The following is a 15,067-nucleotide window of genomic DNA, read 5'->3' on the forward strand; positions in this document are numbered from 1 at the left end:
CATCTGTTACCTCAATTTCAATGGCAGTCCCACTTTCAACAATGCAGATATCCAGTGCATCAACTGAAAGACGAGTCATTCTATATTTAATATCATCTGGACAAGGGCAAACTAAAGAAGCTGTTGTATGCGAACAGTTAGGTTGAGGTATATCATGCTGACATAATTTAAAAGCATAAGGAGGTTGGAGATCACAATCTACTTGCTGTACTTGAAATACAAACAATTCGAGTCCAGTAACTGTGTGATACATCTATAAGAAAGAATGTTAAAATTTGTAATGCATTAATTTAGGCACCTAATAATGATTCAATTTAATGTTTGAATTAAAATCAAGAAAAACTATAATTAACCTAGACAAAAACTTATAATAATTATCAGCTTACACTTAATACAGAATTAGCTACTATTCCAATTACAAATATTAAATTTTTTTTTTAAAATATGTCATTTACAAATCAAATATAATTTATAAGGATATTCTCTATCAAAATAGAACAACCATGATAAATTACACCAGGCAATTGCTTTTCAAATTAAAACAAGTTTTATTATTTGAATTGAATCTGAAAATTTCCAAATATATTTTAAATCATCCATCTGTTCTTCATTGTGGTCATGTTGTGAAAAGCTATCAACATATAATATGAATCAGTCAAAAGTATTATTCATCGTAAATATATTTTAACATATGTATTCCAGTAATAATTAAACCCATAACGGTTATGCCCGTGAGTCACACTGGTTTCGAATTATCACTTCTCAAACTTGTAAACTGAAATTAAATCATTCAAATGTATTACAATTTAATACAAAACTTACACATAATCCACAAACACCTAAAGTACAATATGGTTTCTTAGTTGAATCAGAAAAACCATACTTTCCGTAAATGGATGGTGTCATCTAATTAGATTTCGAAAGAAAAAGTACTGAAGGAATTAAATTCGATTTCCAAGAACGTGTTTTCTATAAGAACAAATGACAGGATTGTTTTCAAACAAATTATTTCTTTCCGTACTTTACTTCATTAAGTTTTACAATAGAATGTGTTGTAGTTTATCAACTAATAATTCACATATTGTAATCTTCGGAAAAAAACTTCATCAATTAATGTTCACACTTTTTTTAAGGCATATTTTTAAAACCAGGAATGATTAATGCATATTTTTTTAAATAATTATTGAAGAAGCACATCTTTAATTCTTGTCTTCATCATAAAAATTTTCTTTCCGAATGCTTCAACCACAAATTTTAAAATAATGAATTATTGTGATTATCAAAAGATAACAAGAAGATATATACAACTGCATAAATATGGGCAAGCTTATTTTTTCAGAAAGCACAACACAAAGAATTATTTAAAAGTTTAAGAATGTTTTTTTTTTTTAAAATAAACCTTCCAATATATTTGTTGGCACTGGAGTTAACTTAAATAAAAATAAAGCAGTGTCCAGTAGTGCATTTTTATTTTCGGATCTTGTCGTTTTCACAATATTCGTAATTTTTAAAAAACATTCCTCAATGCTTTCCACTTTATCATCAAAGAATAAATAACTAAAATATAAAATTCTATTATTTAGCCAACAAATGTAAATTGAATTTTTTCATTACAATGAAAACTTATTATGTCAGAAGCCAAAAGCGAAATTCTGTAGTATCAATTGTAAAAAAAATTACAAAATGTTATTTTATAAAGAGCCCATGAAAAAAACGGATAATAACTGCAATTAGAAGAAATTTCTAAGCATGTATATGCATCAAATAAACAGATAATAAGAGCTGGAAAAGTTCATTATAAAAAAGAAAATTACTTTATTGTTTAAACCGTAACCTTTATGAATCGAAATAAAAATATCAATTCCTCAACAGTGACTTTTTCAAAATATTGCAATTAAAAAGATGTTCCCAAGAAGCAAGAAAAATTCAAATTTGTCAAAAACTAAAACTATATTTCTGCGATACGATATTGAGTAAAAACTTGCCAATTAAAATAAAACCTAAATAAAGCAATGATACTTAAATAAAATTAAAAGGGTGAAAACTGCAAATTCACAAATATATGTTTCCCTTTTGAAATTCTAGAAAGTGAAAGCATACTGTAGGTTTATAAACTATTTTAATTTACTATATTCGTTACAGTATTTAGTTTCATCCAACTTTACAAATGGAATTTGGTCTCCTACCAAATGCATTCACTGCATGCCATCCTATCATGCATCAGAGCTTTTTGTTAATACTAAAAAACATTGCGGATTGAAAAGCAGAGTTTCATTCCTGAAGATAAACAAAATAGTAGGTAAAAATACTCACATCGGCATTAACTTTTATTATTACAATTCTTTAGTAGACAGATAAATAAATGGAAGTAAGATTTTAAATAAGGTCAGCAAAATTCTAGTTTTTCTTGTATTTATACGCAATTTTGAAAGGGGAAGTTTTTATTCTACTTGAAAAAAGAATTCCGATTTTTTCATTTTTATATACATATGTTGGCTTTTATTTATACATAATATAAAATGAAGTCTCCTGAAATCGTCTGTATGTTGGAACCACAAAAACTCGAGAAATAGTTAACGGGTATTGGAGACATTTATACCATTTTGTAGAGCATTTATTGGGGAAAGTTTTAGGACATTAAAGCCATATCAAAATAATAAAAGGAGTTTTATAATTGCAATTTTAATTATTCCGCGCATGCGCGAAAATATCAAACAGCGCATGTGCAAATAGCAAGAGCTGTGGTATGCATAGGCGATACATTTCTTTGTTTACCTCTGTTTGTTAATCAATCACGTCAGAATGGCTGAACGGAATTGGATGAAAATTTAGTACAGAGATAGATTATAGTCTGGAATAGGATATAGGCTACTATTTATTCCGATTAATTTTTTATTAATTAAAAACTAACTTTACCGCCAAAATCTTTTCATTTTCCCACCGCCAAATGAGTAAGGCTTCCGTCTTTTTTCCCCATGCTAACGAGATTAGGCTTAACATTTTTCGACAGATTATTTCAAATGATTCTGTTTATTTTCTTAGTGTTTGATGCATTTAAAATTAAATATTGTTAATTAATCGATCTTTCGGATTCATTCCGAAGTACTTTTAAATTAAAATAAAACAGAATAAAGGAAATTAAAAATTTCTAATCTGCATTGCGTTACCCCAACTGGCGTAGAAAATTCACGCATTTGCGTTACTCCAATTAGCGTTGAAAAATTCACGCATGCGCTGTTTGTTCTTATTGTTGACAATTGTATTTTTATTTTAATTAAAAGTTTAAATTTATGTGTATTATACTGTTGTAACTATCTCAATCGATAAAAAAAATAGACTTGATTTTTAAAAAATAGGACTTGATTTGAATCTTCTGCTAGCCCAACTCCTCAAGGACCTCAATATAGCTCTGGCTGTATCTTCCTCGAGCATTGCTGCAACTTTGCTTAACGGTGGCCGGGCGGCACATTTCGTTTTCAAACTGCCGCTTAATCTTGCAAGCAAAGATACCCCAACATGCAACATCACCACAAACAGTGGCCGGGGAGTGCTATTGCAGCAGTGCAAGTTAATATTATGGGACGAGTGCACTATGACGCACAAGCATGCATTAAAGGCGTTAAACCGCAGCTTGCAGGACATCCGCTGCAACCAGGCGGTGATAGGCGGTATTGTCGTTTTGCTCACAATGACCTGTTTACAATTTTAGTGCGCACTTGTGAACTATCAAACTTCCTCCAGCTGTGGGATAAATACAAGGACGCTTTATCAGAAGATATCGTGCATAGGTTGGACGGCACTCACAATGACCTAATCATTAACGGAGCTTAGGTACTGATAGAGGCTTAAGATGCCTATGTCAGTTCTCATATGTATACATCAAAATTTCCACGCGAACGAAGTCGCGGGTAATAGTTATTATAAATATATTTACATAGAAACATTATCAAGCATTATCATGATTATACATATATTTCCAAAAATAAATGCACTCGTTGCTAGGAGGAAACGCATTTTCCTATGAACACTATTTTGGTAAATAGAAATGAAATATTTGCGTATCTCACAAGATTTTTGTTTAAAAGAAATTAAGTGTCTATTACACTTTCATATTGTCCTTTTACCTTACAATACCTTATACTCTGTTTACCTTATATTTCTAAGTTATTGTCAATCATCAGAAAAACGTATTGAGTGCATTGAAAAATTAAAAACATATAAAAGAAAAACTTATTCCTTCAAATGTAGAATACCTTTTACATCATATCTTGGTTTAAATTATATATGAGTAAAAGATATCACACAGATTCTAAATTCTTTAAAGATATTTTTAAATAAATCGATTGAATAAATGTTTATAAAATTGACTGAATAACGAAAAATCGAATTCAGCGCTTTTTATACACTTCATTTGACTAGAAGGAGTAAAATAAAGAAGATAGTTAAATACTGAAAAAAATTTCTTTTAAATAAAAAGTTCGGATTAATTAAGAAAAAAGTTCACTTAAATTGAATAAAAAATTAACATCTGAATTTAATAAATGGAATAGACATAAACATAATTGTCCAGTTTTATCTTAATATATAACACATATAATTTTAAAAATAAAAATCTATAAAATATGAGCTGTAATGAAATTTTGAAGAAAAGTCACTATCTGTCAGCAAAATACTCGCACATTCTCACCTGCGGAACAGTTATTCGACCAGTGATATCACCAACTAATACTTCAATGAGCCAAGCGTACTCCAGGGTTTCACTTCCTAAAGGTCTATCAACTCCTGAAAACATGGCATGTCCTCGAACCTTAAAAATTGAAAATAAACAATAAAATCAAACTAATTTAGAAAAACAGCCAAATTTTGTCAAAGATTTCATTAGGTCATGGATAAACGATCATAATAAAAATGTTAATCATTACATCTTAACCTTAAGTCATGCCACTCATTATGTATATTGGTACAGTCTTTGTTGATAATAAATTCTCAATAACAATTATTAATCTTTTCTAATCATATAAGTACAGGAATATTCATCTCCCACTATCATAAAGCATATGTGTAGCATCTACAAAAAATTTTGGGTTTGAATTTATAGCACAAATAGTTAAAAAGCTAATAACTGCAAGGAATGTTTTAAAACATTATAATTTCAAACTGCAGAATATACACTTAAATGCATTAAAAAAAAAAAAAAGGACAAACGAAAAAAGTTTTAGAAATACACTGAAAATGCAATCAATCAAGAAAATTTTAAAGTTTAGACCATAAACTTAAGAATAGAATTGTAAATGTGACATGAAATTATGTCGTACTTCTTTTTAACTAAATAAATTAATGTTACAGAGCATTGCAGCATACAATTAAAATAGAATAATTTATTAAACATCTTACTTGCAGAGATGAAACAGCTACATGACCATCCTTTAAATGTGCATGACAATCTGGACGTGCAACTGTATCAACTGTACTAAGAATTAATGGTGATAACAGTAACTGCAATACAGTCTCCTCATATGTCTTATGCATTTCAAATGAAAATCTCTCTAAATATAAACTAGGACATGGTGGATCAGTTTCACTGCAACACTAAAATTAAAAATTCATATTTTTTACAATGACAAAATTTAGAATTTGACATAAATTATAATTAAACTTCATCTGAAGACATTAATAGCATTGTATGTAAAGCAAAATTTTCAATCTATCACTATATCTTGAAGAGAATATAATTTCACAAATTGTAAAATAAAATAGTAACTCTTATTAGCTGCATTTAAATATTTATTCACATAATTTCAGGAATACAAAGTTCATTGAAATTAAAAGAACAACCATAAAAAATGTTTTATATTAATTTTATTAAGTGAAAATTAATAAAAAGTAATTGATAAGTAGTTCAAGTCAACCTTATTAAATATTCCAATAAGATTCATTTTCACTATAGATAAGTATTTAGGTTTTTGCATTGTTTCTTTTGATACATGTGAAAAAAATGCAAATGGGAGTTTTTATTTCTCAATTAAACAGTACTTTGAGTAGCTGGATGACATTTTTGGAAGTATAATGTCTGGTACTTCATTGAGATGGCATATTTTCTGGATTTAAATATAAAAGAACATGTATGGGATGCACTAAGATGACAATTTATATCTCTATAGCCCAAATAAAACAATCTGAAATAGCTTCAAGTCCCCATTCACAACGTATACACTTTGTTAATAACACAGGCACTCCTAAATTGTAATATATAATATGAAAAAATCGTTGCAAAGCTTGCATTTTGTTCAGGAGAGCACACAATCTATTAATTCTTTTCAATTTATCCCTAAAAAAATTGTAACATCAAATTTTCACTACCCTAACTATTATCACATTTTCTATGTTCCGATTTTAACTGACTAATTAATTTTTGCAGAAACAGACATGGTAAAATAAAGATCCTGCACAATTTCTATCTTCTTAGCTGTAGATTATTAGTAACATTGTTTTATAGGTCATTTAATTTTTCCTGTCAATGTATTTTATACATTTTTTTACTTAATATTGGCAAATATTTACTAAATGAAAATGTTGATAAAAATTATATAATACTTTATTATTAAAAAATAAATTAATAAACAAAATGCATATTTTTTCAGCCACTGCCTCAAAAAAAATTTCTGAGGGGGAGGGCTCAAATTTTTTTAAAAAAATTATAACAGTTAATAATATGAAAAGTTTTATTTCCAATGCCATGCACAGAATATAGAAACAATTAATACTTAATACACATTATTATACAATAAGTGCAGAAGACTATTTGTAATCTCCTAATGCTTACATCATTCGGCAGAAAGTAATTTATCACTTGATCTTTTTCAATGGAGAGTATTATTACATAATGGTTCAAATATATGTCATTTTAATTTACTTTTATTTTTACAAATGGAACCAATAAAAAAAATCTGATATATGCTACATTGATTCAGATATTTTCTACTGTCTTTAAATAATTAATTTTACTGAATTTTAAAAAAAATACAATAGTTTAGGATATATAAATTGAAAGAATGCAACAGCTTAAATGAATGGCCTGTGAAATATGTATTTTAGCTAATATAATGCTAATTTAAAATGGAAAAAATTGCATTTAAAAGAGCAAGAATATTAACAAATTTTTCATTGTTATTTGTATAATTTCAAAGCTAAAAATATATAACAACTTAATAACTTTCTTCATATAAAATTAAATTTTCGAATCAAATTCTCCACATTTCACCATGGTTCATAATATAGGTATTTAAATCCCTAAATGTCTTTGGGTCACTTATGATGCTCATGTTACAATTTTAGTAGTTAAACTTAGTAATTTCTTCTGAATTAATTAGAAGTTTTAAATTTAATCAAAGCAGAACATTAAAACTCTACAACACACTATTTCTTGAATTCAATAATAACAATAATATTTAGTTTTCCCATAAATCATAAATTTAGAATTACATAGGAATATTAATCATGCTTCTCTCTTCAGTTTAATAAATATCTAGGGCAAATAAAAATCTTATCAGACTCCATTGCCCAAACAGATAAATAATTTAAATAAAATATAGGAACAAGCAAACCATTAATCACCCCTCTTCATTGTGAAAAAAACTTGAAATAGTATGAAAAATCATGTCCGAAAACTGATAAGAAAAGTTCAACTGTTAATTATGCCAATTCATTAATATTGCCTAAATCAATTTGATTTGTTAGTCACAGCTTTTAAGAAGCTACACGAGGGCACTAGAGATATACTTCAAAATTTTGAACCAAGTTTGATACAATTATTTTTTATAAAAGTTAAATTATAATCCACGTATAAAGAGAATAAATATTTATTTTTGCATAAAAATGAAAAACATTAATTAAAATTGTTTGTAAATTGTTAAATTAATTTGAAATAAATTAGAAGAAACATTTAAAAAAAAAATCTAACCCAGGATCGAACTTGGGTCTCCTGTTTGCTATGCCAGCGTCTTAACCACTATATTATTCGCGCTTTGGCAGCATGAACACATTATTAGTATATAAGCTATACTGAAAGTTTGAGGGTCATTTTCTCGAGACTGACTGGCTATTGCGCTTTAATATTTTCGTGAGTGAACATTCTAAATGTGTACTACCTTTATACTAAATATGATCACGAACTGAATTTTCAACCTCATGCCCTCCCCTGGATAGTATTGAAAATTCCAACAATTTTTACACATCATTTTGAATATCACATAACTCAAAGCATCGTTTTCAAACTGATAAATGTCTTTAATGTCATTGTAGGCAAAATGGAATTTTTAAAGTTACTAAATCAAATGATTTAATAACTTATGAGTAATCAATTGATTTATGTGTGATTTTAATAAAGAATTAAAAAAAATCACCTTCATGATATGCCCTTGTATATCATGCATGGTAACAGATACTGTTACTTCTAAAGGACGATACACGCGAGGATCGAATTCCTTATTATCACATTCATCAGTAGTGCTTGACTGCACTTGATCAGGTGTTATTATAGGTGAATCAAATTCAAAAAACTTCTGATTTTCACCAAAATAATTTTCCTAAAAAAAAAAGATATTTTTACATTAACCAGTACAAATACATAAAATCTGTAAGTTAATTACAGCAGAATACAATTACGAATTATTTTATAAAAAAACAAAAACTTATACATAATAGATTACTATAGCATTTTGAATGCAATGTCAAATACATTGAGAAAACTTGAACACATTTTAGCACAAGTAGTCGGTGAAATGAGTTAGCCATAATCATGAGTATAACGTGAAATTAAAATAAAATGGTTCCACACTACATTTCGAGTTACCCAAGAGAATTCACTAACTTTAGGAGAGCAATTACTTTAGAAATAGTTTATATTGCGAAAATTATAAGAGATGCAACATTATAAAGAATTATCCATGCAGCATTAAGACATCATTCAATCATGAATGCTAAGAACAAAATGTATACAGTGTTCGTTTGCTTGTTTGCAATCCCCCATTCTTTCTAACATCACACAATGAGTAACTTGTTGACCCTCGATGTATTTAATACTGCTTGCATCACTTTTTTGTCATGTGCAATGCACATATAAACACCCAACAGAATCCCTGGCAGCATATTTTGCAACATGTCAGATGATATGATATAAGAATCAGTTATAAGGTCTGTAACGTTATCGGAAGAGTGTTCATACACCTACACTTTACATTAGCCTTATAAAGAACAGCACTGGAAAGAGATTTATCGCAAGGAGAAGTCAATCTGCCGTAAACTACTGCCGTAGCCGATTATTTGTTGCTTAAATGTGAAGATCAACAGATGCTATTTATAGAGTTTTTTTAAACCTAATCATTGTATTAGATAGTATTCCAATCGGAAGAGAAGAATTTCCACAATTCTATTACATGTGGCATCACACAGTTGAAAAGTGTAGAAAAATCAGCACCATAAGCACTATCTTCCTAGCATTCATAAGTGAAAAATTCCTTTAAAAACCATACAAATGATGCCCTGTACCTTAATAACTAAATTTTTGGTCAATAGTTCATTTTTATCAAATACAGTTTTCAAGAAAAATCTAATTCAAGAATTTACAGCTAAGGAATTCTTCAAAAATAATTACCAAATTCATAACTGTAACTGGCTTTCTAATCAATTATTTGTGCTGAAACAAATTAAATTATTTCCTAATATGTAAACATTTTTTTCTTTTACTCCAAATATTCTACCAACTGATATTCAGTGCTTAATTACACAATTTAGTATTTAGTGACAATTGAATAAATAATACAGATGAAGAATGAAATATTAATTTTAACACCGAAATAACTAAATGGTGTCTTACTATCAATTAATCAGATATAAAGAAAAAAATGTTTTAGTTAAGCCTTAATGTTTTCATTACAAATTTTTTATACATTATATGGTCTATTATAGTGTGCTTTACTGCAATAACGTACCTGCAATTTAATATATAACAACATATCGATAGAAAAATATATAAACAAAAAAAATCTGGGAATGGATAAAAACCAAGATACCTGGATGAGAATATTATTCATGAACGAGCAGTTGAAAAATTTATGACTTAAAAGTAACAATTCTTGATTGGCTACAAATATTATATTAAAAGATGAAGAAAGCAAAACATTGGTATCATATATTATATGGGCTTTCTTGCAAATTTGTACAGCTGTCTCTGCAAATATATCTTGATTCAACACTGCTGTAATATCTGAATGTGCATCACTATAAAAAATAATTTTTCATTTACATAATACTTTTCCGTAAACATATAATTTTTAATTCAATTATTAACTGCTATAAGCAAATTTGTCATACATGCATACAAGAAACATTTTTTAACATACTAAATCAGATTAAAATATATGACGCTTTTCAGAAGCTTCTAGTGAAAGATTTCTGACAAAATGTCATTTTGAATAAATTAAAAATAGCACACAATAATTTTACAATAACTTTACTCAGCACAAAAATTTTAATGTTAAATTCACTCAATTAATCAACAACTGCAGATTTAGAACATATTTCAAGATTTAAAATTCCGCTCAATCAACACGATTAGATATTTACATTATTGTTAGTCACATCTCAGTATATTAAAAAAAAAATACCTTCAAGTTAATAAGATTTCTGAGCAATGATCCATATAGCTTTAGAACGGATGGTCCAATTTCCAGTTCCAGATGAACTGTGTCAGGATTCATTGACATAGGATCAAATTCTAAGCATTGGCTGTATGATCTTTTTTTCCTATTTTGAGATCCATTAGGACGAATTGGAGAAAGCAAAATTTCTTCCTTTTCTGGAGTCGTAATATCTAAATCCAAACCTGAATGGCAACATGGAGGAGAAGGATGGTATATATATCTTATGCTCAAAGCAACAATAGGTACAGACCAGCAATCCACCCAGCCAGCACTAGAATAATAAATTTCAGTTACTCAACAGTTTTAGATAAACTATTTTTATTTTTATTTTTCATTTCATTTATAGCAAGGAAATAACTTTTCAGAACAATCTTTAGAGACATATTTCCCTTCCAAGTCATTCAAAAATTATTACACAAAAGGAAGATATTTGGGAAAATAAGCAATAAAGGTCTCTGCAAAACTTTCTCGCCTACTTCCGAATAAATGTTTAGATCTCTAATAAATGAATAATTAACTACATGCCATAGGCGAATAATAGTTTCTAAAGAGCCTATTAGCATGCGACCTTCAGCAATTTTTTTGTCGATTAATCGCTAGAATACAGTTAATACACAAGTACAAATCAAACATATATTTTCGATACCTTTTACCAACCGATTGAAATCAAAATTTGACATAGATCTACAATTGCAATCACAAGATCAGTTATCAAAACAGTTTACATGCTGGCAACAGTACAGACCCAAAGACGGCCAATCCCTTGATGGATTTAGTTCTAAATTTGAAATTAATCTAAATTACAGATTCTAAACGAGTGTACCAAATTTGTTTGTCCAATTTTTTATGTTTTGTAGTGCTTCTGATCTCTTTTACATTTTATAGTGTTTCTAATATAGTCTAATGTTTTACATTTGTGTTCACTTATACTCGGACATCCAGACTTCTTCTCTTTCCTTTTCAGTTGGCAGAAATCGATAAATTTGATGTAAAGCCCATATATAAAATTTCATCCGTTTTTACGTTATCGAGTTCACATACAGAAACATGTTTTTCAGACTCAAAGAAATCTCGAATGCGGAGATTCATCAAAATCTCGTGTTCTATTTTTCTGACATCTGCGATACTTTCTCTTGGAAAATTCTGCATACAAGAAAGCAAAAAAAATGTCTAGCCATTAAAACAGCAAAGCCAACATCTTAGAAAAAATTATCCATTGAGAACTTTCCATTTACTTATAAGTTTCACTGTTTATGTTTTCACATCATAAAACGACCAAATTTCATAGCAATTGAAATAATCTACAATAAAACTAATTGAAATAAGCTAAGTAGACTTTAAATAATTAGAAAAAGTAAAAATTTTTAAAACTGACTCTCGAATTTAAACAAGAAAATTACAAGCATTGTTTTTTCTAACATTCTAAAAACTAAACTAAAAATGCTTTCATTTCAAAAACCAAATATTATTCTCAATATGAAGAGGGGCGGGATTCTAAAAAATATAGAAGAAAAAAAAAAAAAAAGCTATTAAGCAGAGATAAAAGATACATAAACTCGCTGTCTGGAAAAAAAAATGTAATTACAATTTAAAGAAGAAATCTTGTACAAAATGTCATGGATATCACATTACAAATTTGAACAAAGCAGAAAATAAAATAAAAATCTATATAATATGAAAATACAAAGCAAAAAATTTAGTAAAAAACAAAATATACCTTGTTTTAGCCATATTTCTCCATTTTTTCGTATTATTATCTTGAACAACAGGAGAGCCATTTCTACATGTCAATTTTGAACATCTTTCTAGCATTAATATTATGTCTCTATTGGTATTAACTTCAGGCAGGTACATACACATATCAACACTTTCACCCTGAAAAGGAATAAAAAAAAATATTTTAAATACAAGCCTGACAGAAGATACAAAATAAAATATAATTAATTAACTAAATAAATAAATTTAAAAATAAAAGAAAAAAATTTCATATACAATAGAAAATTTTAAATAAATCTTTCAATTTTCCATTAAAAGCATAATATATAATATTTATATTTTATTCATAGCAAAGAAATAAAAATTTACAATAAGCATTTTCTTTCATCTGCTTAGCTTTATAAACAATTATGCAAACAAAAAACTTTTTAGAATGATATTTATTAAATTACATTCTTACTGATGCGATAAACTATTCATACAATTGTGCCTAAACTACATACAGAAAGTTAATAAGTCATTTTCAATTTTTCAAGGTATATATGATTTCAATTTTTTCTTCTGGAATTGAGAGATGATGCAAAATTACATTATTTATAAAAAAACTTTCTATAAGATTCGTATGAAACAATATTCAGTTATTTGAATGATCTTCTACAACATATATTTTAATAATATTGCAGGAATAAAAATTTAATTAGACATTATTTTCTTTATCTTAGTAAAATATTTCTCCAAGCATATATTTTAAATTTACAAAAATTTTAATCATCCATATTTATATACTATCATGATATAATCTTTTTTTTTTTTTTTTTTTCTATTTTTAACACCAAATGCTGTATGGAAAATTCTTAGATATATCAGAATCATCTGAATATCATATAAATTTGTTCAATAAAAGAAAACCAGTGAATGAATAGAAGATCAATATAAGAGAGAAAAACAAAAACTTTGAAGTTCTAGATAATTATTCAAACCTGAATCCAAAATTTCAAACCAACAGTCGGAGGTAGATATTCTATAAATGGTAAATCAAATGACAATTCAAACTGGTCACCAGAAACTGCCAAGTAAGCTATAAAACAAAATGGAAGAAATTACACATTTTTCAGTAAATTTTAAGTAGATAATTGATACAGATAATACTTTACCTAAATACAGTATGAAAAATTATAGCAATATAAATTTCAGGTCAGTCTAACGTATTAGATTAAGATTATATAAAAAACTAAATGCATTTTTACCTGAAGAAATATCTCAAAGAAAATTCACAAAGCTTAAAGACATCAGTAAATGAAAATATTTCTAATTTGTAGTCATGTCATTAAAAGAAAAATTATATTTATCTTTAAAAGAATCAGTTTACTTTTATTTAAGATACAGAACTATTTTTCCAGAGAAATAGCGATATTCACGGAGGAAAGCGTAAAAAAATTGCTTATTATTAATAAAGCAGATTCGTTTTCATAATTTTTTTTAGAATTAGTGAAAAATGAAAAAAAAAATTAATACGTATTTTTTTCTCTAAAATTTAAAGAATTCTGGGCTGTGCCATCGGCTTCTGAAAATTTAATCACATTCTGTGAAACTGCTAGAAGCCATATTATAAGCAGCAATTCAACTTTAAAGTAATATTCAATAGAATGTAAATTATGTATATTTTCCTCTAAAAATATCTGGAAAGCAATACAGCATTTAAAAAATTGCATATTAAGTTGCTACATATGATGCTATTTAAAATGTATCAGCTATAAGAGAATTTTCACTTTTGGTGGATTATTTCTAAAGCTTTTGGACAAATCGTAATGAAATTAAATACTACATAAGATGATATAATGAAAAACAACAACAGAACAATAGTTATGATATACATGTATGATCATGTTGTTGGCCATAAAAATGACCCAATTCGCACCCTTGAGAATTAAACCATAGGGCTTTGAAATGCCATCTTTATATCTCACAACAATTATAAAACCTCAGCAAAAGATATGAGGGGCTGTGCACCTGATACCTGCCCAACCAATCTGAATTCCTATGTCATAATAACTCTATGCTGAGATGTTGGAGGAGAATAAGAAGAAGTCCCTAATTCTCTGCAGGAGAACATACACCCAAAATAAGTTATCAGATTATACCAAGACTCATTAATGAATTCAAAGATTACCTATCATTGCTGCTCTAAAGTCAATATTCTCAGCATTATTCTAAATATGCTCTTCACTGTCCATAAATGAGAAGGATCCAAACAGCAGGTCTTCATGTAAACAGACCCTTCTCCTGCAGCCTTCTGAAAACAATAACCTTGAAACTCAACTTTCTGTGGCTGCATGAAGGTCACAAGAGAGATGAGAAGTTTTCCCACTCCTTACACATCTGAATACACAGGACAAATATTGGTCTTTAGTAGCTGTAGTAACTCTTAAATTATCTGGATCAGGTTTTTTTTTTCATAGACCTAGAGGCTGTACATAGTTCTCATTCATAAGTGGGACATAGTGCTAGGAAAGGCTCTTAACAATATGCACCCAAGATAGTCCTACTTCCAGTCATTTCCATTTCACTTCTACCACCCAAAAATTGGTAGCTAATCATATGGTAAAGAGATAAATAAATATGCTCATTGTAATTAAACTAGGCCTGAATCT

The 15,067-nt window shown here is 28.1% G+C and overlaps 1 protein-coding gene across 1 annotated transcript in view; it reads right to left on the bottom strand.

The window, feature by feature from the left end:
* The window catches only part of LOC129959052 (bridge-like lipid transfer protein family member 1), a 133,609-nt gene that overhangs the window by 89,544 nt on the left and 28,998 nt on the right, over positions 1–15,067 (bottom strand). The window contains exons 11-17 of the mRNA XM_056071845.1: positions 13,397–13,494; positions 12,418–12,575; positions 10,665–10,971; positions 8,403–8,585; positions 5,395–5,589; positions 4,688–4,807; positions 11–253 (exon numbers count right to left, since the gene is read on the bottom strand). Coding sequence (XP_055927820.1) covers positions 11–253; positions 4,688–4,807; positions 5,395–5,589; positions 8,403–8,585; positions 10,665–10,971; positions 12,418–12,575; positions 13,397–13,494 — 1,304 coding nt within the window. The remainder of the gene's footprint in view (positions 1–10; positions 254–4,687; positions 4,808–5,394; positions 5,590–8,402; positions 8,586–10,664; positions 10,972–12,417; positions 12,576–13,396; positions 13,495–15,067) is intronic.

This window comes from Argiope bruennichi, chromosome X1, assembly GCF_947563725.1.
Source record: "Argiope bruennichi chromosome X1, qqArgBrue1.1, whole genome shotgun sequence".
NCBI lineage: Eukaryota > Metazoa > Arthropoda > Arachnida > Araneae > Araneidae > Argiope > Argiope bruennichi.